Below are 27,125 nucleotides of genomic sequence, written 5' to 3'. Positions count from 1 at the left end.
AATTATATTTTCCTTCTTTCATTTATGCAAGTATCCTTGACTCAGTAGAATGATATAGGCGTCACAAGACCATCAAAGTTGTGTGGTGAGCTAGTCGTCTCTGTGGTATTTAATACAGAGGAAAACATTTTGTTAAGCAACAAAGATAGTGTCTTAAAGAACATGTGTCAGTGGTTCTGACTAAGAGCAAGGGCTGGGGTATCAGCCAGACTATGTACAGCCTATGTTCTGTCTCTAGCTGTGCAACTTTGAGCACATTAGTAACTTCTCTAAGTCTTAGGAGAAAATAAAGCTAAAAAAAAAATCTATATCTACCTCTTGGATTGTTGTGGAATTTAAGAGACTGTTAGTGAATTCCTGGAACTATGATCTGACACATATAAAGTGTTCAGAAAATAGAAACTGCCATCATCATCATCATCATCATCATCAACATCAGGATATTAACATGACCTACAATTTACTACATTTTAAACACACTAAAAAGGGAAGCACAATATAGATAGTTAAATTTTTTCAGAGGATATTAACCTGATAAAATGCCGGCCTCATGAAATAATTAGACTGATATTTTCGAAATCTGCCCATTTGAGCCAAGCTTTCTGACTCACCTTCGAAAAACAGTTCTTCAGGGGTTGGATCCAAGATAGCCAAATAGGAACAGCTCTGGAATGAAGTTCCCAGCGAGAACGCAGAGGGTGAGTGATCACCACATCTCCAAACAAATTTTTACTGCCCACAGACCAGGAGATTCCCAGGCAGAAAAGCGCCACAAGTCTCCAGCATGGCTGTTTCAGCTAGCACAGCAGGTCTCTGCAAAAAAAACTCACACAAATCTGGGCGGTCTTTTCAACTAGCAGCTGGAACACCTTGGAGACAGAATCATCCATTCAACTGAAAAAAAGGGGGCTGAATCAGGGAGCCAGGTGATGTGGCACAGCGGGTCCCACCCCCACAAAGACCAGCAATCTGAAATGCTCTGGATTGAGAGTTTCACAGCAAGCACAGCTGGACCTGGGATGGTCCAGCTCTGTGGAGGGAAGGGCATCTGCCATTACCAAGGCAGTCCACCATTACCGAGGCAGTCCACCACTACCAAGGCAGTCTGCCATTACTGAGGTAGACTGCCATTACTGAGGCAGTTCTAACTATACCTCTATAAACAAAACCACAGGGAAATTCACACAGCAGCTGGGCAGAGCACACGGCAGCTCAGCAATGCCTCTGCTGGCAGACTGTTACTAGACTATCTCCTCAATGTGCAGGGCATCTCTGAAAAAAGGCAGCAGCACATAAGGAACTTATAAATAAAGCCCCACCTTCACAGGACAGAGCACCTGAGAAAAAAAGGTGGTTGAGTTCTGCTGCAGCAGATTTAAATGTACCTTTGAGCAGTTCTGAACGGAACAACGGAGGTGACAGCCCAGCACATGAGCTCCTATAAGGGACACACTGTCTCCTTAAGCAACTCCCTCACCCCCGTATATCCAAAGAGACACCTCATAAAGGAGAGCTCAGGCTGACATCTGGCTGGTATCCTTCTGGGACAAAGATAACAAAAGAAGAAACTGGCAGCAACCCTTACTGTTCTGTAGCCACTGCAGGTGATCCCCAAGCAAGCAGGGTCTGGAGTGGACCTCCAGCAGTCCTACAGCAGAGGGTCCTGACTGTTAGAAGGAAAACTAAAAAACAGAAAGATATAACTTCATCATCAACAAAAAGGACCTCCACTCAGAGACCCCATCTGAAAGTCACCAACTAGAAAGACCACAGGTAGATAAATCTACAAAGATAGGAAGAAACCAGCACAAAAAGGATGAAAACACCCAAAACCAGAATGTCTCTGCTCCTCCAAGGGATCACAACTCCTCACCAGCAAGGGAACAAGGCTGGATGGAGAATTAGTCTGATGAATTGACGGAAACAGGCTTCAGAAAGTGGGTAATAACAAACTAATCTGAGCTAAACGAACATGTTCTAACCCAATGAAAAGAAACTAAGAACCTTGAAAAGAGGCTTGACAAAATGCTAATGAGAATAAACAGCTTAGAGAAGAATAAAAATGAATTGATGGAGCTGAAAAACACAACATGAGAACTTCGTGAAGTATACAAAGTTCAGCCGCATCGACCAAGCAGAAGAAAGGATATCAGAGATTGAAGATCAACTCAACGAAATAAAACAAGAAAGCAAGAATAGAGAAAAAAGAGTGAAAAGAAATGAACAAAGCCTCCAAAAAATATGGGATTATGTGAAAAGACCTAATCTACTTTTGATAGGTGTACCTGAATATGATGGAGAGAATGAATCCAAGCTGAAAAACACTCTTCAGTATATTATCCAGGAGAACTTCCCCAACCTAGCAAGGCAGGCCAATATTCAAGTCCAGGAAATACAGAGAACACCACAGAGATATTCCTCAAGAAGAGCAACCCCAAAGCAGATAATCATCAGATTCACCAGGGTTGAAATGAAGGAAAAAATGCAGAGGGCAGGCAGAGAGAAAGGTCGGGTTACCCACAAAGGGAAGCCCATTAGACTTACAGGGGATCTCTCAGCAGAAACCCTACAGGCCAGAAGAGTGGGGGCCAATATTCAACATCCTTAAAAACAAGAACTTTCAACCTAGAATTTCATATCCAGCCAGACTAAGCTCTTCATTGGTGAAGGACAAATAAAATCCTTTATGAACAAGGAATTGCTCAGAGATTTCATCACCACCAGGCCTGCCTTACAAGAGCTCCTGAAAGAAGCACTAAACATAGAAAGGAACAACCAGTACCAGCCACTCCAAAAACGTACCAAATGGTAAAGAGCATTGACACAATGAAGAAACTGCATCAATTAATGGGCAAAACAACCAGCTAGCATCAAAATGGCAGGATCAAATTCACACATAACAATATTAACCTTAGATGTAAATGGGCTAAATGCCCCAATCAAAAGAAACAGACTGGCAAATTGGATAAAAAGTCAAAACCCATCAGTGTGCTGTATCCAGGAAACCCATCTCACGTGCAAGAATACGCATAGGCTCAAAATAAAGGGATGGAGGAAGATTTACCAAGCAAATGGAGAGCAAAAGAAAGCAGGAGTTGCAGTCCTATTCTCTGATAAAATACACTTTAAACCAGCAAAGACCAAAAGAGACCAAAGGGCATTATTTAATGGTAAAAGGATCAATGCAACAAGAAGAGCTAAGGATCCTAAATATATATGTACCCAATACAGGAGCACCTATATACATAAAGCAAGTTCTTAACGACCTACAAAGAGACTTAGACTCCCACACAATAATAGTGGGAGACTTTACCACTTCACTGTCGATATTAGACAGCTCAATGAGACAGAAAATTAACAAATAGACCAATAAGAAGGGCTGAAGTTGAGGCAGCAATTAATAGCCTACCAACCAAAAAAAGCCCAGGTCCAGATGGGTTCACAGCCAAATTCTACCAGACATACAAAGAGGAGCTGGTACCACTCCTTCTGAAACTATTCCAAACAATCTAAAAAGATGGAATCCTTCCCAGATCATTTTATGAGACCAACATCATCCTGATACCAAAACCTGGCAGACACTCAACAGGAAAGAAATCTTCAGGCCAATATCCATGATGAACATAGGTGCAAAAATCTTCAATAAAATACTGGCAAACTGATTGCAACAGCACATCAAAAAGCTTATCCATCACGATCAAGTAGGCTTCATCCTGGGGATGCCAGGCTGGTTCAACATACTCAAGTTTATAAACGTAATTCACCACATAAACAGAACCAAATACAAAAACCACATGATTATCTCAATAGATGCAGAGAAGGCCTTCGACAAAATTCAACAGCTCCTTTATGCTAAAAACTCTCAATAAGCTAGGTATCGATGGAACCTATCTCAAAATAATAAAAGCTATTTACGACAAACCCACAGCCAATATCATACTGAATGGGCAAAAACTGGAAGCATTCCCTTTGAAATGTGGCACTAGAAAAGGATGCCCTCTCTCACCACTCCTATTCAGTATTGTATTGGAAGTTCTAGCCAGAGCAATCAGGAAGGAAAAAGAAATAAAGGGTATTAAATTAGGAGATGAGGAATTCAAATTGTCTCTATTTGCAGATGACATGATTGTATATTTAGAAGACCCCATCATCTCAGCCCAAAATCTCTTGAAACTGATAAGCAACTTCAGCAAAATATCAAGATACAAAATCAATTTGCAGAAATCACAAGCATTCCTATAAACCTGTAACAGACTTAAAGAGAGCCAAATCAAGAACGAACTGCCATTCACAATTGCTACAAAGAGAATAAAATACCTAGGAATACAACTAACAAAGGATGTAAAGGACCTCTTCAAGGAGAACTACAAACCACTGCTCAAGGAAATTAGAGAGGACACAAACAGATAGGAAAACATTCCATGCTCATGGTTAGGAAGAATCAATATTGTGAAAATGGCCATACTGCCCAAAGTAATTTATAGATTCAATGCTATCCCCATCAAGCTACCTATGACCCTCTTCAAAGAACTGGAAATAACCACATTAAACTTTATATGGAACCAAAAGAGAGCTCACATAGCCAAGTCAATTGTAAGCAAAAAGAACAAAGCTGGAGGCATCACACTCCCTGACTTCAAACTATACTACAAGGCTACAGTAATCAAAACAGCATGGTACTGGTACCAAAACAGAGATATAGACCAATGGAGCAGAACAGAGTCTTTGGAGGCAACACTACACATCTACAACCATCTGATCTTTGACAAACCTGACAAAAACAAGCAATGGGGAATGGATTCCCTGTTTAATAAATGGTGTTGGGAAAACTGGCTAGCAGTGTGCAGAAAGCAGAAACTGGACCCCTTCTTGACACCTTACACCAAAATCAACTCCAGATGGCTTAAAGACTTAAACATTAAGACCTAACACCATAAAACCCCTAGAAGAAAACCTAGGCAAAAACATTCAAGACATAGGCTTAGGCAAGGACTTCATGACTAAAACATCAAAAGCATTGGCAACAAAAGCCAAAATAGACAAATGGGATCTAATTAAACTCCAGAGCTTCTGCACATCAAAAGAAACAATCATTAGAGTGAATCGGCAACCAACAGAATGGGAAAAAAATTTTGCAATCTACCTGTCTGACAAAGGGCTAATATCCAGAATCTACAAAGAACTGGAACAGAGTTACAAGAAAAAAACAAACAAACCCATTCAAAAGTGGGCAAAGGATATGAACAGACACTTTTCAAAAGAAGGCATATATGAGGCAACAAACATGAAAAAATGCTCATCATCACTGGTCACTAGAGAAATGCAAATCAAAAGCACATTGACATACCATCTCACACCAGTTAGAATGGTGATCATTAAAAAATCTGGAGACAACAGATGCTGGAGAGGATATGGAGAAATAGGAACACTTTTACACTGTTTGTGGGAGCGTAAATTAGTTGAACCATTTTGGAAGACAATGTGACGATTCCTCAAGGACCTAGAAATAGAAATTCCATTTGACCCAGCAATCCCATTACTGGGTGTATATCCAAATGATTATAAATCGTTCTGTTGTAAAGACACATGCACACGTATGTTCATTGTGGCACTGTTTACAATAGCAAAGACCTGGAACCAACCCAAATGCCCATCAATGATAAACTGGACAGGAAAAATGTGGCACATATACACCATGGAATACTATGCAGCCATAAAAAACGATGAGTTTGTGTCCTTTGTAGGGACATGGATGAACCTGGAAACCATCATTCTCAGCAAATTGACACAAGAACAGAAAATCAAACAATGCATGTTCTCACTTACAGGTAGGTGTTGAACAATAAGAACACATGGAACAGAGAGAGGAGCAACACACATTGGGGTCTGTTGGGGGGGACTATGGGAGGGACAGTGGGGGCTAGGGAGTTGGGGTGGGATAACATGCGGAGAAATGCCAGATATAGATGTTGGGGATGGAGGCAGCAAACCACATTGCCATGTAATTACTATGCAACAATCCTGCGTGTTCTTCACATGTACCCCAGAACCTAAAGTGCAAGAAAATATATTTTAAAAAAAGAAAAACAGTTCTTCTCAGGTGTCTCCTTCACCAGATTACCACCCCTTTGATTATGGTCAAGAGTTTTCTACCACTGGGAAGTAGGGTTTGAATCTAGCAGCCAGAGCTAGGCCCTCTGGACCTCATCTCCCTAGGGGTCCTCAGCCCTGCTGGCTAGAGCAAACAAGCTCCCAGAACTCCAGCCTCCAGGGATTCACATCTGAACTTGTTTCTCACTCATTCAACATACTACCACAGGGAATAAAATCAGTAGCATGTGGTCCTCACTCTCAGTGAGCCACAGCCCAGTGATGCCTCACTGCTATGGCCAGAGGGTATAGATCCAAACAACTGTGATGAATGTCATGGCCATTCCTAGAGTTCCATTACCTGAACATTTTCCAATTTGTAATATGTTCACAACCTGAGTTACTACAAACTGATTTACCAATTCTGTCGATGTAAAAGTCTAATACATGAGTAATATGTGTTAAATACTGGTAAACTTAGAGTTTATAATACTCATTTTAATAGAAATTTTCATTGTCACTTAGGCACGAGATCGGGTGAAGAATGGTCTCACCAAGCTACTAGAAACAAATGTACTAGTAGATAAAATGAAATTAGATCTTTCAGCTTTAGAGCCTGTGCTTTTAAAAAAGTCACAAGATGTTGAAGCCCTGATGGAAAAATTGACAGTGGATCAAGAAAGTGCTGATCAGGTATGCTGCATTTCCTGAGAATGTAGGAAAGGCTTCAGTCAGCAACTCATCACTTATGTACAATGAGGCATGATTGGATTATTTTATTATCTATGTCATTAAAATAATTAAGTGATAGATTTAGCAAAGATTTTTTTTTTTGCAATTTAGCAATGCTTTGAAGTTATAAAAAATCTCCCTTTACTAAATCAGCTTGGCTCTGTCCCCAAGAATTGATGCAGCCCAATGAATGGGACAGAGAATTATGAGAAAAGCACCACCTACAAATATAAAGCAGCTATTCTGGCCAGGCGCGATGGCTCACACCTGTAATCCCAGCACTTTGGGAGGCTGAGGTGGGCAGATCAGGAGGTCAAGAGATCGAGACCATCCTGGCCAACATGGTGAAACCCCATCTCTACTAAAAAATACAAAAATTAGCTGGGTGTGGTGGCGTCTGCCTGTAGTCCCAGCTACTAAGGAGGCTGAGGCAGGAGAATTGCTTGAACCCAGGAGGCGGAGATTGCAGTGAGCTGAGATTGTGCCACTGTACTCCAACATCGCACCTGGTGACAGAGCAAGACTCTGTCTCAAAAAATAAAAAATAAAGCAGCTATTCCTCTCCTAAGATGGAACTGTTTGTTATAATAAGTTTATATTCATTATGCTATCAACATGGCATAGATGGACAAAGGAGAGCATAAAATGCAATCTAGCTAATTCCCTCTCATTGTTACTCTAATTCAAAGGGCAAATATGACTCATTATTATTGGCTTTGTTTTAAACATTAAAATTCAAATGATGAGGCCACTTAAGCAGTCATGTTTCAATGGTTAGGTTCGTAACACGGTGCAGGAGGATGAAGCAATAGCAAAAGTCAAAGCTGAAGAAACCCAAGCAATAGCTGATGATGCTCAAAGAGATCTTGACGAGGCATTACCCGCACTTGATGCTGCCAATAAAGCACTGGATTCCTTAGATAAGGCAGATATATCTGAGATCAGAGTTTTTACAAAGCCCCCAGATTTGGTCATGACTGTAATGGAAGCAATCTCCATTCTCTTGAATGCCAAGTGAGTAATTCAGAATCATGTATTGCCACGATACCTGGTGAGAGTTCTTTACTGTTTTCCTTCATGTTAATTCATATCTTCATTCCCTTCTCCACCCTCTCATTGTTTCAGTTGGTCATTCAATAAATTGATTTAAGGAGTATTTTCTTCCCCAACATCTATTTTGTACTAGATGATGGAAGATAAGTTTTCCTCTACAAGATATACACAGGCTAGTGGGAAGATAGATATGAAAACTAGTAATTTCATTACAATATGAGAGTTGTATAGTATTGGGAGTGCTGAGACAAGAGTGCCTAAGTCCAGCTGGGGATATGCAAGCAGGTTTTTTGGAAAGTGATGCTCAGTGGGACCATAGACAAGTCAGGAATGAGCTTTGATGTTCTTGGAATGTGATGGGGCTGGGCAGGAGGCCAGTGATTACATCATGAAAGGTCTTGAATGCTGCACTTGACACTTAAGATTTCATCTTGGAGAGATGTAGTTTTCAAACTTTCTTTAGCAATACCAACTTGTTTTCAATAAAATTATGTTATATGAACCTTTCTATGTAAAACTGAGCAAAGGGCTCAGAGCACCACACCACCACCAGGCCTCCAGGAGACAGGGCGGAGAGGTCACCACTGACTCTTAAACTGGTACCTCAGTAGGGCCCTTAGAGCTCTGCAGAGCACAGATAGAGAGCTGTGGGCAGAAGGGACTGATAATCATTGAACATTTATTACCTAATCAGATTTTCATGGTAGAAAGATCAATCTGGCAAACGTTCAGAAGAGCAAAGTTCAAAGAGACATAAAGCCCAGTTAGAAAGCAATTGCAGTGTCCTGGCAGGAGATTTTAAGGGTGGGAACTATGACAAAGGAGGTAAAATGTGAGTGCCTACAGCATTTTAAAAATAAAAATATTGTTTCTATAATGGCTTACATTTCTAAAACTCCACAATTTTATAATTCTTTCTCTACCAAAGCTGGGTTGCAGGGAACGACCTTAGACACCCATTTTCATTTTGCCCCATGAATTAATTGTGGTGCACCTAACTACCAATTACCAGAATTATAGTACCAAGATTAAAACTACCTACTTATTGGGATAATATCATAATTCTCAAAGGAATACATTTCTTTCATTCTTATATTACTTAATTCCAGTGCTATTAATTTATCATGTCTGTCTTTCAGGCCTGATTGGCCGTCAGCAAAGCAAATTCTTGGTGACTCTAACTTTCTGAAAAGGCTTTTAGAATACGATAAGGAGAACATAAAGCCTCAGATATTGGCAAAGCTTCAAAAGTATATTAATAATCCTGATTTTGTGCCTGAAAAAGTGGAGAAAGTGTCCAAAGCATGTAAATCTATGTGCATGTGGGTACGAGCTATGGATTTGTACTCTCGAGTGGTCAAGGAAGTCGAACCGAAAAGACAAAAGCTCCGTGCTGCACAGGTACATTGTCCAGATTGTGATATTTTATAGAATTGAAGGCCATTATCGCCAATCATTCAAGTTCTGTATATAGTGTTACTGTGGTCCTACACAATATAGACAGTGACAGAAACTTTTGGAAATTAGCTTTTGTTTTAAACGAGAGCTGGCAATATTCTTTCAGAAATTACCTCTGAAATCAGCCTTCTTTCAGCCTAAGAGGAACATGAGTTCCTCAGTATATTCATCTGAGAAAAGAGAATTAGATCTATTATTTGTTAAGGTACTTTTTAGCTCAAGCATCTGATGGTCTATATTTCCCTTTACTAAATACTTCCACGCTTGATGGTGTCATCCGAGGTTTTAGAAGCAGCTTAACCCTGCCATCAGTTGTGAGGCCCTTCATCTTCCCAAGAAGAAAAAAGAATGATCATTTAGTAGACAGGTTACTGAAAAGAACTGTGGCTATAGAGCAGGGATTGGCAAACTTTTTCTAGAAAGACCCAAATAATAAGTATGTTATGCATTACAGACTATGTGGTCTCTGCTGCGAGCACTCAGCTCTGCTGTTGCAGCACAAAAACAGTCATTGACAATATATAAATGAATAAGCATGACTGTGTTCCAATGTAACTTTATTTATTGACACTGGAATTCAAATTTCACACAATTATCACATTTCACAAAATATTATTCTTTTAAAAAATTTTCTAATTATTTAAAAATGTAAAAACCATTCTTAGCTTGCAGACTGTACAAAAACAGGCAGCAGGCTAGATGTGACCTGCAGGCCATAGTTTGCAGGCCTCTGATGTGGATAACTAGTTAGGAAATATTAATTTCCACTATTGCATGAATATTTAATTTGTTGCATCATTTAAAATTAATAATCCATTGTGGTAACTGATTCATCCTAAATGCTTGGTACACCTGTTTCTTTATTATGATTTATTTTGTTAGACCTTTTTATTGATTTTGTTTTGTTTTATTTACTTCTGTTCTGGTATTTTACTTTAATTTATATTTGTTTCAACTTTATATATCATGTCAAAGTCTTTTTGGACCTGAAAAGAGGAACATATGTAAATTTTTTAAGATCTGTATTATTAATGGGCAAATTCAGCCTTCTTTTGGGGCCTTTTCTTAAACAGTTGCTTGATCTTATTAGGCTGAACTTGACATTACCGTGGCTACCCTGAGAGAAAAGCAAGCATTATTAAGACAAGTGGAAAATCAAATAAAGGCCTTACAAGATGAATATGACAAAAGTATAAATGAAAAAGAAAGTCTGGGTAAGTATCTCATAGAATTTACATTGGCCAGGAAATGTCTGATTTTCAAAAATAGCAAGAACTTTTAGTCAGTCAGACTTCAGCTTTTATCCAACATATACAGTGTATTTCCGTTAGCCTTCTAGTATCAAATAAGAACTCATATGTTTTATATATTCAGCATCCTTTACCCGAACAAGCCTTACTGGAGCATGTTACATTAAAACACAAAATAGTGTGTGAATTTGACCCAGAAACTAAATACTACAAGGGCATAGAAAGCATCAGCCAGAGTAATAGAGTATCGAAAAAGAGCTCTCAATATGGAAGAGGCAAACTTAGACTTGGTTCCGAAATGGGAATGAACGCTGAATTGGTGTGAGGTTTCATAGAGATGTATTGACATCATTGGCTAAAAATACTAATTCTGCTATAAAAAGAAGCAGGTAAATAAGCTTTTAATATTTTACAAAAATATTGAATAATATAATCTGATTTTCTTAAAATTTTCTAGCAAAGACCATGGCCCTGACAAAAGCACGTCTAGTACGTGCTGGAAAGCTGACGGCTGCATTAGAAGATGAGCACGTTCGATGGGAAGAAAGCATACAGAAGTTTGAGGAAGAAGTATCAAATATCACTGGGAACGTGTTTATAGCAGCAGCTTGTGTGGCCTACTGTGGGGCTTTCACAGCCCAGTACAGGCAGTCAGTGAGTAACCCTACTTTCTGTAAGGAGGATAGGAAGAAGCTGAAACTGGAACCGGGGCTGGTTTATTTTTCTGAATTCGCATGGAGGCTGTCCACTATAGAGGTTCTTCATGGCAGAATTTCTTTATATATTTCAGCCCTCCATTCCACCTTCAGCTCGTGTTGGTCTACCCCTAGACTTTGCTTCACACATTCCTCCCTTTCCTTCTCTTGTCTTAGAAGCTATTCATATTCATCGTTTACACAACTCGGAAACCCGGGGGAAGGAAAAGGGACAGTGAGTCCCCCTGCCGCCCTTGTGATCAGAAGTGGTATGTAAAGCTAGCCTGGATGAGATGTTCTCAATTGGTGAAACTGCAACAGAAGGCCAGTCAACAGAAAGTGGAAGGCAGGACAGGAGGAATCTGTGCTTACTTAGGCTTTTATCTCTATAAGAAAGAAAGCCTCTCATTTATCAGAAAATAGAAGTTTCATCTACATGCATTTTCCAGGAAATGAAATTATTTGAATGGATTTTACAGTCATTTTTTTTTTAAATGTCTTCCTGAAAATGTTTACCCTTGTCCTTGAGTTATAAAACCTAATATAGGACTCTCATATAGAGTCTCCAGGAGCTCTAAGGTCTTGGGGTGCCATATTTCTCACTGGAGCCAATTATGCATTTTGGGGACAGACAGTTCTCTGTTGTGCATGACTGCACCACTCATTGAAGGAGGTCAGATGCTAACATCCCTTTCCCTCATCTACTGATTGCTTGTACACCCTCAGTCATTGTGATAACCCCAAACTTCTCCACATGCTTTCACAGTCTCCCAACAGGGAAAATACAAACCTGGTTGAAAACCCAGTCATTTACACGAGACAACTGAGGTCCAAATGGGGTAATGATGTTTCCAAAGTCACATCTAACTAATGGTATGGTTAGAGTACCTGGATCTCCTGATTTTAGTCTGCTTCCTGTGTCCCATGCTCTGATGCCAGCATGCCTGTGGAGACAGGGAGGGCTTATCTCTTTAGGCACTGACTTACCGCTGCCCACCACATTTTGCATGTGCCCTCATTTACTGATTGTTCCTGACTCTACTCAAGTAAGCCTTCCCCCTTCTACAGCTTATAGAGTGTTGGATCCAGGACTGTCAGTCTCTGGAGATCCCAATCAACCCTTCCTTCAGTCTCATTAACATTCTTGGAGATCCCTATGAGATACGGCAGTGGAACACTGATGGGCTGCCCCGTGACTTGACGTCAACAGAAAACGGCATTTTGGTTACTCAAGCCAGACGATGGCCTTTGATGATTGATCCCCAAGATCAGGTGTGTAGCAAATGTTTACAAGAGTGGTCTTTTGGTTCTGCTTAATGTTGAGCTATCTATTAAAAATTATAAAAGTGGATTTTAATATACTTGGAGACTTAGATTTAACATACATGGAGATTTAGACCCAGACGAGAGTGTAAAAGTCCTCTAATCCAAGTCCTTCATTTTGTGGGTGAGAAACTAAGAAAGAAAGAGTTGAAGTGCTCTGATACTTGATTTTGATTGATTTTGTTTAGGGGACTGACCATTCGTTTTTTGTTTTCTGTTAGGACAGAAATCCACAGGTCTTCATTCTTCTGTAGTCCTTGTTCCTAAAAGGTCTGAGGAATGAGAATGAAGTCAGGGTATGATAGAATTTTAGGCCAAGCCTGACTGGAATTTACATTCTCCAGCATCCTTTTGTGACTCCCTAAGTTCATGGATCAGGTCATACTAAATAGGGTTTGGAAAAGGGAGGCACCGTGGAAGCAAGGGAGACAAACTTGAATACCACAGTCATGACCTCTGTTCCCAGATGACTCTTTTCTTTACTTTTTCCAAATCTGAACAAAGAGAAGAGTCCCAAACATTGGGCTTGAAAGATATCTTTATTGCCAGGGGCAGTAGGGGCAGTATAGTATACATATTTCAAATTTGTTTCTAGATTGAATAACATTTCCACCCTTTCTTCTAAAGCTTTTGCTTTCTCGCCATTTATTATGCCCTGAAGCAAATATTCTGCTCTGTGTTTTTCCAAACAGGCAAACCGTTGGATAAGGAACAAGGAAAGCAAAAGTGGTTTAAAGATCATTAAGCTTACAGATAGTAATTTCTTACGAATACTCGAGAATTCAATCCGACTTGGTTTACCTGTCTTACTGGAAGAGGTTTGCTTTTCACTGTCTTTTCTCATGTTAGTTCCCAACTTTCAAGTCATACATGGAATCCTATACAGGCCACATCCCCTCATGCTAAAAACACCAGTCAACTCCATTTTCAAATCGGTAACAATACATTATCATATTGCAAGGGGAGTGGGAGGGAGGATCTGTTGACTTTCAGACATGGTTTTGGTGTTAAGAGGGCTGGTCTCTGTTTCCTGACACTGCTATTTCACAGGCCTCATTATGGTCCTTGATGGTGAGCTTCTCTGAAAATTCACAACAGTAGTGCAGTTCAGGATTATGTACCTACACTAATGACGTAAAGCCAGTAAAATATTCTAGAGGGTATAAAGATTATGCTTTACCTGGGCATAGCTCAGAATTGGATTAAGTGAATTAGATAAGAATGAACTTTTGTTAAAAAAAAAAAAAAGAAAGAAAGAAAGAGAAAAGGGAGGGCAGTGTTGTTTGTTGAGTCTAGGTGCTCCATTTCTATGGCTATCATTGCAAGAATGGATGTTTTTTAAACTGTTCCCTCATTCCAACATTATTTGAGAAACAGTGACAAACAATATAGATGTGGTTTCTATCCTCAGTAGCTTACAATTGAGGTGGGGTCAGAGATAGTAGACAGAGAAAGAAAAAGAGAAGAAATGAGAGAGGGAGAGAAAGAAAACTTGTGATGAGAGCTTTGAAAGGGCAAAAGGAGGGGGCTGGGATAGTCACCAAGGGATAGACCACTAAGGCTGGTCTGACTTAGATATGTGGCTAAAGGGAGTAATTTAAGCTGTGACCTGCGTGATGAGCTCAACCATATGACAGGCTTAGAGAGAAGGGCTTCCCAGGCAAAGGGAACAGCATGTGCAAAGGCCCTGGGCACAAAAGAAATTGACTGATTTTCCTATAAGTAAGAAAAAAATGAGTGAACAAAAGCATGGGCTATGAGTTAAGTCTCAGTTTAAGCATGCCTAGGAGTATCTCTGCTTCAGCAGAAAGACGGAAAGCTCAAAAAGACCATAGACCAGGGCAGTTTAGCTGCAGCAGCTGCACGATGACTAGGAATTGTAATTAATTTGTTAGCATTAACTAATATTTATTGCATGTTCATTCCATGCCAGACTCTGTTCTCAGTGTTTTATGTATATTAACTCATTAATCCTCACTGCCGCGTCACAAGATAGTTACTATTGTTATCCCATTTTGTCAATGAAGAAACTGAGGCCTAGAAGGGTCACATAAACTATCCAATCAGCCTTGCCTGCCTAGCAAATCCACAAGTTACACTCTTCCCGACTCAAGCCACAAAGAGCACAAGGGGCCTCAGTGTGACTAAGCTTGGCCTTAACCAACACGAGGGTGGTTCTGTAATGGATCTCAGTCACAGGAGAGGGTAAACTCTTCGGAAATCTTTGGCACAGGTATTTTAGCCCCAAACTGGACTCCTGAACTCAGGTTTACTTCATGACACAGGAGGTCCTGAGGGACTTTCCTCTTTCATGGCAGCGGACAAAAGGTTTTCTGTGATGTTTGACCTCTGGATGGAAGAGTCTTTTAACTATAGCAGAGTGCTCTTGGGAGAGGGGGTGGGCCTTTGTCAGGGCTCCGGCCAGGAACAGGACACTCTAACCGGTTCTTCCAGACTTTCTGTGCCTTAGGGTCATCAGCATTATACCCCTAGCTGCTTTCTACATTTGCTAGGGTGGTATATTCAAACTGTCTCCACCCATTCATGGGTATGAAATCAGTTTAGGCCATCTCAATCAACATATTCAAATGAAATAGAATTTTTTTAACCCAAAATTATATTGAATACGGGTAAATCTTATCTCATAAACTTTTGTTTGAAGAATTTACATGTATGGGTACCATGTCACAATGTGAAATAAATTTGTTACTATGGATGACAGTCAAATATTTAAAGCCCCTGAGCCATGGGACCCCCTCACATGCGTCCTGACATAAAGATGTTTCTGATGAGATCCCTGGGCAATGTCTGCATACTCACATTCCTACCAACAGTCAGATTCACTTTGAAGAAAAAGGCATAACTATCATGTAGAATAGGCATTCACAGACACTTTTTCTGTAGAGAGCCAAGGAGTAAATATTTCAGTTTTTGCAGGCTTCATGCAGTCTCTGTGCATATTCTTTTTTGTTTTGGTGTAGTGTTTTTTTGTTTATATGTTTTTACAATCCTTAAAAAAGGTTAAAAACATTCATAGCTCAAGAGTCATAGAAAAATGGCCACAGGGCCAGATTTGGCCTGCAGGCTGTCAATTGCCAGTCCCTGGTTTTAAACAACCATGAAAATGAACAGATCTTCATTTGTATGGGGCTTGTTGAAGTCCAACCTGCAGTTACTTAATCTACCCAGCTTCTCTCTTCTTCCCATGGAAATGAATAGTGTATAAGATTAATCTAAATAGATGTATTGCCTTCAGATGCTCTTATTTCCTTAGATTGCTAATAAAATGCTCACTGGAAAATAGGTACTGTTAGAGGTAGTGTGAGGATGTTAATAAATATCCATCAGATCACTGAAAAATTGTTCATTCACAATACATTTTGAGGCCTAAGGAATTTTGTGAAGTTGATGCTATCCATTTTAATTGCTTCTTTTTGTATTGTCCTGTTTTAATTTCTAAGCTTAAGGAAACCTTGGATCCAGCTCTAGAACCCATCCTTTTGAAACAAATTTTTATCAGTGGTGGCCGGCTACTTATCCGTCTTGGAGACTCAGACATTGATTATGACAAAAACTTTAGGTTCTATATGACAACCAAACTGCAAAATCCCCACTATCTGCCTGAGGTATGAACTGCTGGTCTGGAATTCTCAACTGTTTATCATGATGTGATGAGTCTGAAGTTTGATGGGCTCCCACCTGGAAGGAAATCTCTCCCCCATTCTCCCTCATCTCCTATACACATCCTCCACTCTTGCTTCTCTTCTGAGTTTTTATTCTGATTCCAATCACCCTTGTCATCACCATCTAGTTAGGTTGCAAGCCCCTGCCCACCGGGGCCCAGGCCAATGCTGTGTCTCTCCCCACTTCGCACCTCTCCAGTGCCCTCGCCATCTCCCTCCTGGTCCACAGCCACTCCTCCTAAGCACAAGGCACCTCCCTTCTAAACTCTCTCTTCCCTCCTTTGGCAAAGACTGCTTTGTTCCTGTTATTATGACTAATAAATGAATCAGAGCTTAATTGAGAGTCCATGGGGCTGGGGTGAAGGGAGGAGGAGGTGTCATTGTTTAAATGTGCAAATGCCTACAGCATATATGCCCAAATAAAGAGGTCACCTATTTGAAAACTCTAGGAGCAAAACAACATTAGAGAATCATGATCCAGTGGTCCAATGTCAATACTTAGAGTTATGGGTGGTGGGGGCATCTTGTCCCCTTCACATGCTCTTAGATTCTTTGAGAGGAACTGTGTGAGCTCCACTCCCTATACATGTCCCTGAGACTCAGTAGACTCTAGAAGAACCCCCTCCTCTAGTACTACAATGTCCAAGATAGTTGCAACAGAAATGAAGACAGCTGGGAATCCATTGCCCCTCCCACAGAGCTCCCACAAGGCTCCACCTGGCCACAACTCCCACCCCACGTGCCCAGGTCCTGCCCCAGCTCCAGGCACATCTGCACACTCTGCAGGCTCTTACCTAGACGAGGAACTTGACCTCAGAACTTTACTTCTTCACAACCACCACCCTCCCAAAAATATCCTTTCCAAAGAGTGTCACTCCATTCCATTCCAAATATATATTCCATTCCAAGGAGTGTCACTTTCCAAAGGCTGACACACACACACATATATATACATATATATGTTACTCTTTCTGTTTCCAATACACTATTCCAAAGAGACTCACTTTCCTTTTAGCTATTGAATTGCTCATAGCTATTTGTCTTCACCAGATATGTTCAGGTTGAATGAAATTGGCACATTTCTTGAATAAGATGGGGAAATATCATTGAAAGTTTAAGTTAGGATTTTCCTTGTCAGCCTCGAGGAGTGTAATTACACAGCCACTGCCAGGGCTTATGTCCCAAGTCCCATTTCAGAGTTTAGAAAAGTGACCAACATTACCAGAGGCTGGGAAGAAGAATGGAGAGAGGCAGTAAGGTAGGGATAGTTAATGGAGACAAAAATATAGTTAGATAGAAAAAGTAAGATTTAGCATATAATAGTGCAACAGAATGACTACAGTCAACAATAATGTATTGTACATTTTTAAATAACTAAAAGAGCATAATTAGAATGTTTTTAACTCGAAGAAATGATAAATGCTTGAGGTGATAGAGACTGCCCCCAAAAAAGAACTGTAACCAACATGCCAGCTTTCAATGTATGATTTCTGAATATTTGACTTTTGAGAGGTTATATTGCCCACAAGACCCAAGCCTAGCTCTGTGACAGGGGGCAAATTATCACATTTTCAGGATCCTCAAGTCAATCATCTCTAAAAGGAGATCAATCCTACTTCAAGGATTTTGTAATGTGGTAAATATTATAAAATTACAATATGTAATACATATTACAAAATCCTTCAGATGCAATGTATTCATTCACACACTCTAGTTATACTTACTAGTTTTTGCTATTGACTTATCAACTGATGTCAGAATATATTTTAGTAATATTTTTATTAAAATATTAGACAAAGCATGTAAAGTTTTATTTATCAATAATAGCTTCTTTCAAGCAGATACATTGTATCATAAGTAACTAAGTGATTTTATTACCTCATTTAGTTCTCTCAGCTACCCTATGAGTTGTTAATATAATTATCCAAATTTTTTAATATCAGAAACTAAAGCTTAGCACAAATGAGTGGCTCATCCAAGATCACACAGTCACTAAAGGGTGCAGCTCAAATTTGAACCCAAGCCATTGATTCCAAAATACTGCTTTTCATCCTTTGCTGGCTCACCTTTCTGTAAAACACCATGTAGGATTCTATAACTGGTGTTTCAGGAACAAGATTGTAATTCATACTGGCAGGGAAAAACATATGAGGATTTTATAAGCTACATTACACCAAAAGTATGTGTGGGGGTAAGTGTGTGTGCAGTTAGACCTGAGATACATCCACCTGGGTAGTAATGAGCTGTGTTCTAATAAAGAAAGGTATTATATTAGTTTGCACTTAAACATTTTTATGCACTCTGTGCTTCTCTTCCAGGTATGCATTAAAGTTACCATTATCAATTTCACTGTAACAAAATCAGGTCTGGAGGATCAGTTGTTAAGGTAAAAAAAAAAAAAAAGGAAACTGAGGGGAGGGGAGAGGGTGTCATGGGTTTCCTAAATATTTTGTTTGGAAATACTGACAAAGAAAATTTCTGCTGTGTAAAAGTACTATACATGAACCCATAATCAAAAAAAAATACAAGTAAATGGCCAAGTTCTTTAATATTTCTGTAGTTGCTCATGGCAGCTGATCTTGCCCACTGTCTTCTCAAGGACAACAACGATAGACCCTTAATTCCCCCCAACTGTTAGAACCAGGCTGGCAGCCATGCCCTGCCTCTTCCCTTCACTAGGATTTCCAGCTTGAGCAAGTGAATAAACTCAGTCTTTCTGTTGTTCCTAGAAATGCACTGGTCCATATCTGTGAAAAAGCAGCTACTCCAAATACATTTGTTCCTGCTTCACTGGTCTTTAGGTGTTTTCTTAGTGTATTTAACTGTCCACTTCAAATATATATATATAATACACACCTATATATGCATATTTTATATATATTTTATATGCATATATAGGTGTGTATTAAATATATATAATATGTATATAATAATGTGTGTTATATAATATATAAAATATATGTATAATGCACACATATATATTATATAATATATATATAATACACACATATATATGCATATATATAAAATATATATAATACACATATATATATCCTTTCTTAGTGTACTCTGTATGTGATTAGATCCCTATTTCCTGACTATCGGATTATGAGTTGTTAATATTAATCATCAGAATTAGCCAAGAGGTTCAGGAGAAAAACTTTTAAAATATTTATTAAAATAATAGCATTGAGGTTGATTCAAAATTAATTTTATATTTAATATATATTTAACCAACACATATGTACACATATGTATGTATATAGGAATACATATATATGTATTTTCAGTCACTCTAAAGAAACATATAATTTAGACCCATGTTCAAAAAAGTATCTCTTATATTCAAGTCAAGATCATCCTGACTTACCCTTGTTGTCACTAATGAGCTTAAGTCTTGTTTCTCTAGTTTGTTTTAGGAATTATTCTGCCAGCTACTAACTTGCTTACCTTCCACTAGGTTAACTTCTTTCCAATTAAAGGTTATTTCACCATATTTTATGAATTTGTTGTAAGGACTTGGCTGAACATTTTGCATACCAGTTTATTCTTGTGCATAATTAAACTCAGCTATGTCACTAAGCTGCCAGCATGTTAGGCTGCCTGGGACAAGAAGAAGTGCCCTGATCAGAGCATGGGAAATGCTGGGACTCAGTCATGGGGTGCATAATCTCCCTGCTATTTCTCCTAGATTGATGGCATTGAAAGAGGAAGCTAACAGCCCAAAGCCAGGGTGAGGATAGATCTGGGTCTGCCTGTGTTCTGACAGGCTGTCACCTATTTCAGTTGTCCTCTACTCTGCTGAGCTCCTGGACAGGCAGAGATACTCATTATGCTCAGTTGCTCATTACAGTTTTCCTCAGATCCTCTCAATTTTGAACACCACAGTTCACCTCCCTGCCTCCTGGAGAATGCCAACCACAATGCCTTAGTCTTTCTGGGGCAGCACCATTTTTCTTTTTTTTTTTCTATTATATTTTAAGTTCTGGGGTACATGTGCAGAACGTACAGGTTTGTTACATAAGTATACACGTGCCATGGTGGTTTGCTGCATCCATCACCCCATCATCTACATTAGATATTTCTCCTAATGCTATCCCTTCCCTAGCCGCCCACCCCCTGACAGGCCACGGTGTGTGATGTTCCCCTCCCCGTGTCCATGTGTTCTCACTGTTCAACACCCACTTAAGGGTAAGAACACGCATTGTTTGGTTTTCTGTTCTTGTGTAAGTTTGCTGAGAATGATAGTTTCCAGGTTCATCCATGTCCCTGCCAAGTACATGAACTCATCCTTTTTTATGGCTTCATAATATTCCATGGTGTATCTATGCCACATTTCCTTTATCCAGCCTATCATTGATGGGCATTTGGGTTGGTTCCAAGTCTTTGCTATTGTGAACAGTGCCACAATAAACATATGTGTGCATGTGTCTTTATAATGTAATGATTTATAATCCTTTGGGTATATAACCAGTAATGGGATTGCTGGGTCAATGATATCTCTAGTTCTAGATCCTTGAGGAATCACCACACTGTCTTCCACAATGGTTGAACTAATTTACACTCCTATGAACAGTGTAAAAGCATTCCTGTTTCTCCACAACCTCTCCAGCATCTGTTGTCTCCTGATTTTTTAATGATCGCCATTCTAACTGGCGTGAGATGGTATCTCAATGTGGTTTTGATTTGCATTTCTCTCTTGACCAGTGATGATGAGCTTTTTCTCATATGTTTGTTGGCTGCACAAATAACTTCTTTGAGAGTGTCTTTTCATATCCTTCATCCACTTTTTGATAGGATTGTTTGTTTGTTTTTTTCTTGTAAAATTGGGTAAGTTCTTTGTAGATTCTGGATATTAGGCCTTTGTCAGATGGGTAGACTGCAAAAAATGTTTTCCTGTTCTCTTGATTGCCAGTTCACTCTAATGATAGTTTCTTTTGCTGTGCAGAAGCTCTTTAGTTTAATTGGATCTCATTTGTCTATTTTGACTTTTCTTGCCATTGCTTTTGGTGATTTAGTCATGAAGTCCTTGCCCATGCCTATGTCCTGAATCGTATTGCCTGGGTTTTCTTCTAGGGTTTTTATGGTGTTGGCACTTATGTTTAAATCTTTAATACAGGCCATTTTTCAACTCCAAGGAATTCCATTCAACCACTCAGATAGTCCACCTTCTTCTGTCTTCCTTTCTGTTTCCAGAAACTCTAACTTATCTCATAGACTTTCTTGGCAGGCCCTTTTGATTCTTAACTTATTGTTTCTCTCAAGCTGTTTCCTGAGCTCACCTTTATCTTAAAAATTCTTTAAACCCCTCTCTTACGAAAAACTTATTTAAACACTTGAATTTCAGGTTATGATTTTTAATATTCTTTATATAATAATTTCAAGGTATCTGAATTCAGCATGTACATAACGAGTAAATAATGGGTTGTTACTTGAGGCAGCATACTAGTAACAGCACATGCTCTGGAGCCAGCAGACCCAGGTACAAGCCCACCTTGGCCTCTCATAGCCATGTGATCTTAGGAAGTGACTCACTAGTGTCTGTTTGTTCATCTGCAAGCTGGGGGCGATAACCACAGTGCCCACCTTAGAGGGGCATTCGAAGGATTAATAGATAATCCACATAAAACTCTCAGCAAGATGTGTGGCATAGAGTAGTGCTTAATAAAGATTAACTCTTGCAAATGGAGACTGGGAGCAAATTATGAAAGAACAAGTGAAGGGAGATACAAGTTCACATGTTTCTACAGAGTTGAAGCTGGAGGTAAGGCTCCTTTTTCACATGCAATCAAAAATCATTTCACAGAGGTGGTGTGATTTCAGAACCTCCCATGTTGATACAGAAAGACTATCCCAGGCACCATAAATATTCCAGGCACCATTTTCATCTTGGCACAAGCAAGTGTTAGAGACAGAAACTGAATTAGAGAGATCAAGTGTTAAGCAGGTCTTCCTAAGAGATGAGCAGAAGGTATGGGAACTTCATAGCATGCATCTCTCAAATACAAAATGAAGAATCAGAACTAACATGTAGTTGAGTCATAAGCTACTGTGTAAACCTAGCAAAAGAGACATGTTTTGCATTCAGATTCAGCTATCAGCATTAATGCTCAGCTAAATAGTATTCAGAATAAGAATGCTTACAAACAGAGAAAGAAAAATAGAAGCAACTTTGGGGCAGAGACATAATTTAGGTATCTGAACTTTGGTTTTAGTGATGTGGTGCGACTTGAAAAACCCAAGTTGGAAGAACAAAGAATCAAGCTCATCATGAGGATTAACGCTGATAAAAACCAGTTGAAAACTATCGAAGAGAAAATTCTGAGAATGCTCTTCACCTCTGAAGGAAATATTCTGGACAATGAAGAACTTATTGACACACTCCAGGATTCAAAGGCAAGTAAAATATTTTTAGTATTTATAGAAAGTGTGTTACTTCAGAAGCTATAGCTACAGCCTTTGAGGGTCCTGCAAGAGCTTTTAAAGCAAGACGGGGGCCACACCGGGCTTCCATGGACACACAACAGGTCCTTCGTGTCGGGGCTCCTTGCCAACCAAAGAAACGTTGAGAAACTGTAGACCACTGCTCCTCTTGTCTTGTCCGCATTTCTTAAATAAAACACATAATGTAAAGAACTGGAACAAGATATAAATTGAAAGGAACAAAGACAGTAAACTTTTATATGAATGCCATCACCTGCAGGAAGCCTCTCTGATATTCCCAGTGGAAATTAACTTCCTCCTCCTCAGAACTTCTACAGTGTCTTATCTGAATCTCTAGTACAGCACTTGTCACTGTTTACCCTATGTCACAATTATGCAATTACATGGCCTATCTCTTCTGTTAGGTTGTTAAGTTCTATGCAGTGGGAATCTGTGAATAGTTCATTTTGATATTCCTTCTCCAAGGATTGCACACAGTGGTTGCACATAATTGTTACTCAACAAAAATGTGTTGATAGTAAGATGAAGTTTTACATTAAACTTCTTCAGTAAATTGTTTCTCAGATTCAAACCATCATTTAAGGAGTGTATACTAAGAACACAGCTTTCAAAATGATTTTCATACATTTGTGAGAAACAAAATAATCTACTGAAAAACAAAAATCCCTTTGTCTTTATTAAGCCAGAAGCACATAGGTTTTTTTTTTTGCTTTTGTTGACCTAAAAACTGGTTGACTGCTTTATGTCATACAGTCCCTTGAGATTGCAATATCAAAACAGCAACTGGGCAGAGCCCACGGCAGCTCACCAATGCTTCTGCTGGCAGACTATGACTAGGATACCTCCTTGCTGAGCAGGGCATCTCTGAAAAAAGGCAGCAGCATATCAGGAACTTATAAATAAAGCCCCACCTTCCCAGGACAGAGCACCTGAGAAAAAAAGGCAGTTATGAGTTCTGCTGCAGCAGACTTAAATGTACCTGCCCAACAGCTCTGAATGGAACAACATAGCTCATAGCTCAGCACTTTAGCTCCTAAAAGGGACAGACTGTCTCCCCAAGCAGCTCCCCAAGGCATATATCCAAAGAGACACCTCATAAAGGAGAGCTCAGGCTGACATCTTGCAGGTATCCTTCTGGGACAAAGATAACAGAAGAAGAACCTGGCAGCAACCCTTACTGTTCTACAGCCACCACGGGTGATCCCCAAGCAAGCAAGGTCTGGAGTGGACCTCCAGCAGTCCTACAGCAGAGGAGCTTGACTGTTAGAAGCAAAACTAAAAAACGGAAATAAATAACTTCATCAACAAAAAGGACGTCCACTCAGAGACCTCTTCCGAAAGTTACCAACTACAAAGACCACAGGTAGATAAAACCACAAAGATGTGAAGAAACCAGTGCAAAAAGGATGAAAACACCCAAAACCAAAATGCTTCCCCTCCTCCAAGGGATCACAACTCCTCACCAGCAAGGGGACAAGGCTGGATAGAGAATTAGTCTGATGAATTGACAGAAACAAGCTTCAGAAAGTGGGTAATAACAAACTTCTCTGAGCTAAACAAACATGTTCTAACGCAATGCAAAGAAACTAAGAACCTTGAAAAAAGGTTTGACAAAATGCTAATGATGATAAACAGCTTAGAGAAGAGTATAAATGAATTGATGGAGCTGAAAAACACAACACGAGAACTTCGAAAGCCCCAAGTTTCAATAGCCAAATCAACCAAGCAGAAGAAAGGATATCAGAAATTGAAGATCACCTCAATGAAATAGAACAAGAAGGCAAGATTAGAGAAAAAAGAGTGAAAAGAAATGAACAAAGCCTCCAAGAAATATGGGATTATGTGAAAAGACCTAATCTACATTTGACAGGTGTACCTGAATGTGATGGAGAGAATGAATCCAAGCTGAAAAACACTCTTCAGGTTATTATCCAGGAGAACTTCACAACCTAACAAGACAGGCCAATATTCAAGTCCAGGAAATACAGAGAACACCACAAAGATATTCCTCAAGAAGAGCAACCCCAAGGCACATAATCGTCAGATTCACCAGGGTTGAAATATATGAAAAAATGCTAAGCGCAGCCAGAGAGAAAGGTCGGGTTACTCACAAAGGGAAGCCCATCAGACTCACAGCAGATCTCTCGGCAGAAACCCTACAGGCCAGAAGAGTGTAGGCCAGTATTCAACATCCTTAAAGAAAATAACTTTCAACCTAGAATTTCATATCCAGCCAAACTAAGCTTCATACACAGAGAAGAAATAAAATCCTTTATGAACATGCAATTGCTCAGAGATTTCATCATCACTGGGCCTGCCTTACAAGAGCTCCTGAAAGAAGCACTAAGGATACAAAGGAACAATCATTACCAGACACTCCAAAAATTGACCAAATCGTAAAGAGCATCAACACAATGAAGAAACTGCATCAATTAATGGGCAAAACAACCAGCTAGCATCAAAATGGCAGGATCAAATTCACACATAACAATATTAACCTTAAATGTAAATGGGCTAAATGCCTCAATCAAAGACACAGACTGGCAAATTGGATAAAAAATCAAAACCCATCAGCATACTGTATCCAGGAAACCCACCTCACATGCAATGATGCACATAGGCTCAAAATAAAGGGATGGAGGAAGATTTACCAAGAAAATGGAGATCAAAAAAAAAGCAGGAATTGCAATCCTAGTCTCTGATAAAATAGACTTTAAACCAACAAAGATCAAAAGAGACAAAAGGGCATTACATAATGGTAAAAGGATCAATGCAACAAACAGACCTAATGATCCTAAATATATATGCACCCAATACAGGAGCACCTAATTACATAAAGCAAGTTCCTAACAACCTACAAAGAGACTTAGACTTCCACACAATGTTAGTGGGAAACCTTGACATTCCACTGTCAATATTAGATGGATCAACAAGACAGAAAATTAACAAGGATATGCAGGACTTGAACTCAGATCTGGACCAAGCAAACCTGATAGACATCTACAGAACTCTCCACCCCATTCTTCTGAGCACCACATCATACCTACTCTAAAATTGACCACATAATTGGATGTAAATCACTCCTCAGCAAATACCGAAGAACAGAAATCATAACAGTCTCTCAGACCACGGTGCAATCAAATTAGAACTCAGGATTAAGAAACTAACTAGAACCGCACAACTTCATGGAAACTGAACAGCTGGCTCTTGAATGTTGACTGGATAAACAGTGAAATGAAGGCAGAAATAAAGATGTTATTCGAAACCAACGAGATCGAATATACAACGGACCAGAATCCCTGGAACACATTTAAACCAATATCTAGAGGAAAATTTGTAGCAATAAATGCCCACATGAGAAGCAAGGAAAAGAACAAAGCAGAACGGAAGGAGAATAGAGACACAAAAAACCCTTCAAAAAATCAATAAGTCTAGGACCTGATTTTTCAAAAAGATCAACAAAAGAGACAGACCACTAGCCAGATTAATAAAAAAGAAAAGAGAGAATAATCAATACATGCAATAAAAAACAATAAAGAGGATATCACCACAGATCCCACAGAAATACAAACCATCATCAGAGATTATTACAAACAACTCTATGCACATGAACTAGTAAACCTGGAAGAAATGGATAAATTCCTGGACACTTGCATCCTCCCAAGACTAAACCAGGAAGAAGCTGAAACCCTGAATAGACCAATAACAAGGGCTGAAGTTGAGGCAGCAATTAATAGCCTACCACCCAAAAAAAGCCCAGGTTCAGATGGGTTCACAGCCGAATTCTACCAGACATACAAAGAGGAGCTGATACCATTCCTTCTGAAACTATTCCAAACAATCCAAAAAGAGGGAATCCTTTCCAAATCATTTTATGAGACCAACATCATCCTGATACCAAAACCCGACAGAGGCTCAACAAGGAAAGAAAACTTCAGGCTAATATCCATGATTAACATAGATGCAAAAATCTTCAATAAAATACTGGCAAACCGATTGCAACAGTACATCAAAAAGCTTATCCACCATGATCAAGTAGGCTTCATCCCGGGGATGCAAGGCTGGTTCAACATATGCAAGTCAATAAACGTAATTCACCACATAAACAGAACCAAAGACAAAAACCACATGATTATCTCAATTGATGCAGAGAAGGCTTTTGACAAAATTCAACAGCCCTTTATGCTAAAAACCCTCAATAAACTGGGTATCAATGGAACGTATCTCAAAATAATAAAAGCTATTTATGACAAACTGACAGCCCATAACATACTGAATGGGCAAAAACTGGAAGCATTCCCTTTGAAATCTGGCACTAGACGGATGCCCTCTCTCACCACTCCTACTCAATATAGTATTGGAAGTTCTAGCCAGAGCAATCAGGCAAGAAAAAGAAA

General features: G+C 39.4%; 1 protein-coding gene across 1 annotated transcript in view; it reads left to right on the top strand.

Moving 5' to 3' along the window:
* The window catches only part of LOC110569221 (dynein axonemal heavy chain 6-like), a 208,451-nt gene that overhangs the window by 136,426 nt on the left and 44,900 nt on the right, over positions 1 to 27,125 (top strand). The window contains exons 38-47 of the mRNA XM_064371611.1: positions 6,616 to 6,783; positions 7,601 to 7,836; positions 9,015 to 9,276; positions 10,424 to 10,547; positions 11,041 to 11,237; positions 12,347 to 12,550; positions 13,294 to 13,419; positions 16,063 to 16,227; positions 18,603 to 18,670; positions 22,500 to 22,680. Coding sequence (XP_064227681.1) covers positions 6,616 to 6,783; positions 7,601 to 7,836; positions 9,015 to 9,276; positions 10,424 to 10,547; positions 11,041 to 11,237; positions 12,347 to 12,550; positions 13,294 to 13,419; positions 16,063 to 16,227; positions 18,603 to 18,670; positions 22,500 to 22,680 — 1,731 coding nt within the window. The remainder of the gene's footprint in view (positions 1 to 6,615; positions 6,784 to 7,600; positions 7,837 to 9,014; positions 9,277 to 10,423; positions 10,548 to 11,040; positions 11,238 to 12,346; positions 12,551 to 13,293; positions 13,420 to 16,062; positions 16,228 to 18,602; positions 18,671 to 22,499; positions 22,681 to 27,125) is intronic.

Source organism: Aotus nancymaae, unplaced genomic scaffold (genome assembly GCF_030222135.1).
Source record: "Aotus nancymaae isolate 86718 unplaced genomic scaffold, 86718_ANA_hifiasm-v0.15.2.pri h1tg000141l, whole genome shotgun sequence".
Taxonomy (NCBI): domain Eukaryota; kingdom Metazoa; phylum Chordata; class Mammalia; order Primates; family Aotidae; genus Aotus; species Aotus nancymaae.
The sequence above is the reverse complement of the archived record's forward strand: the minus strand, read 5'-3'. Positions and strand labels throughout refer to the sequence as shown.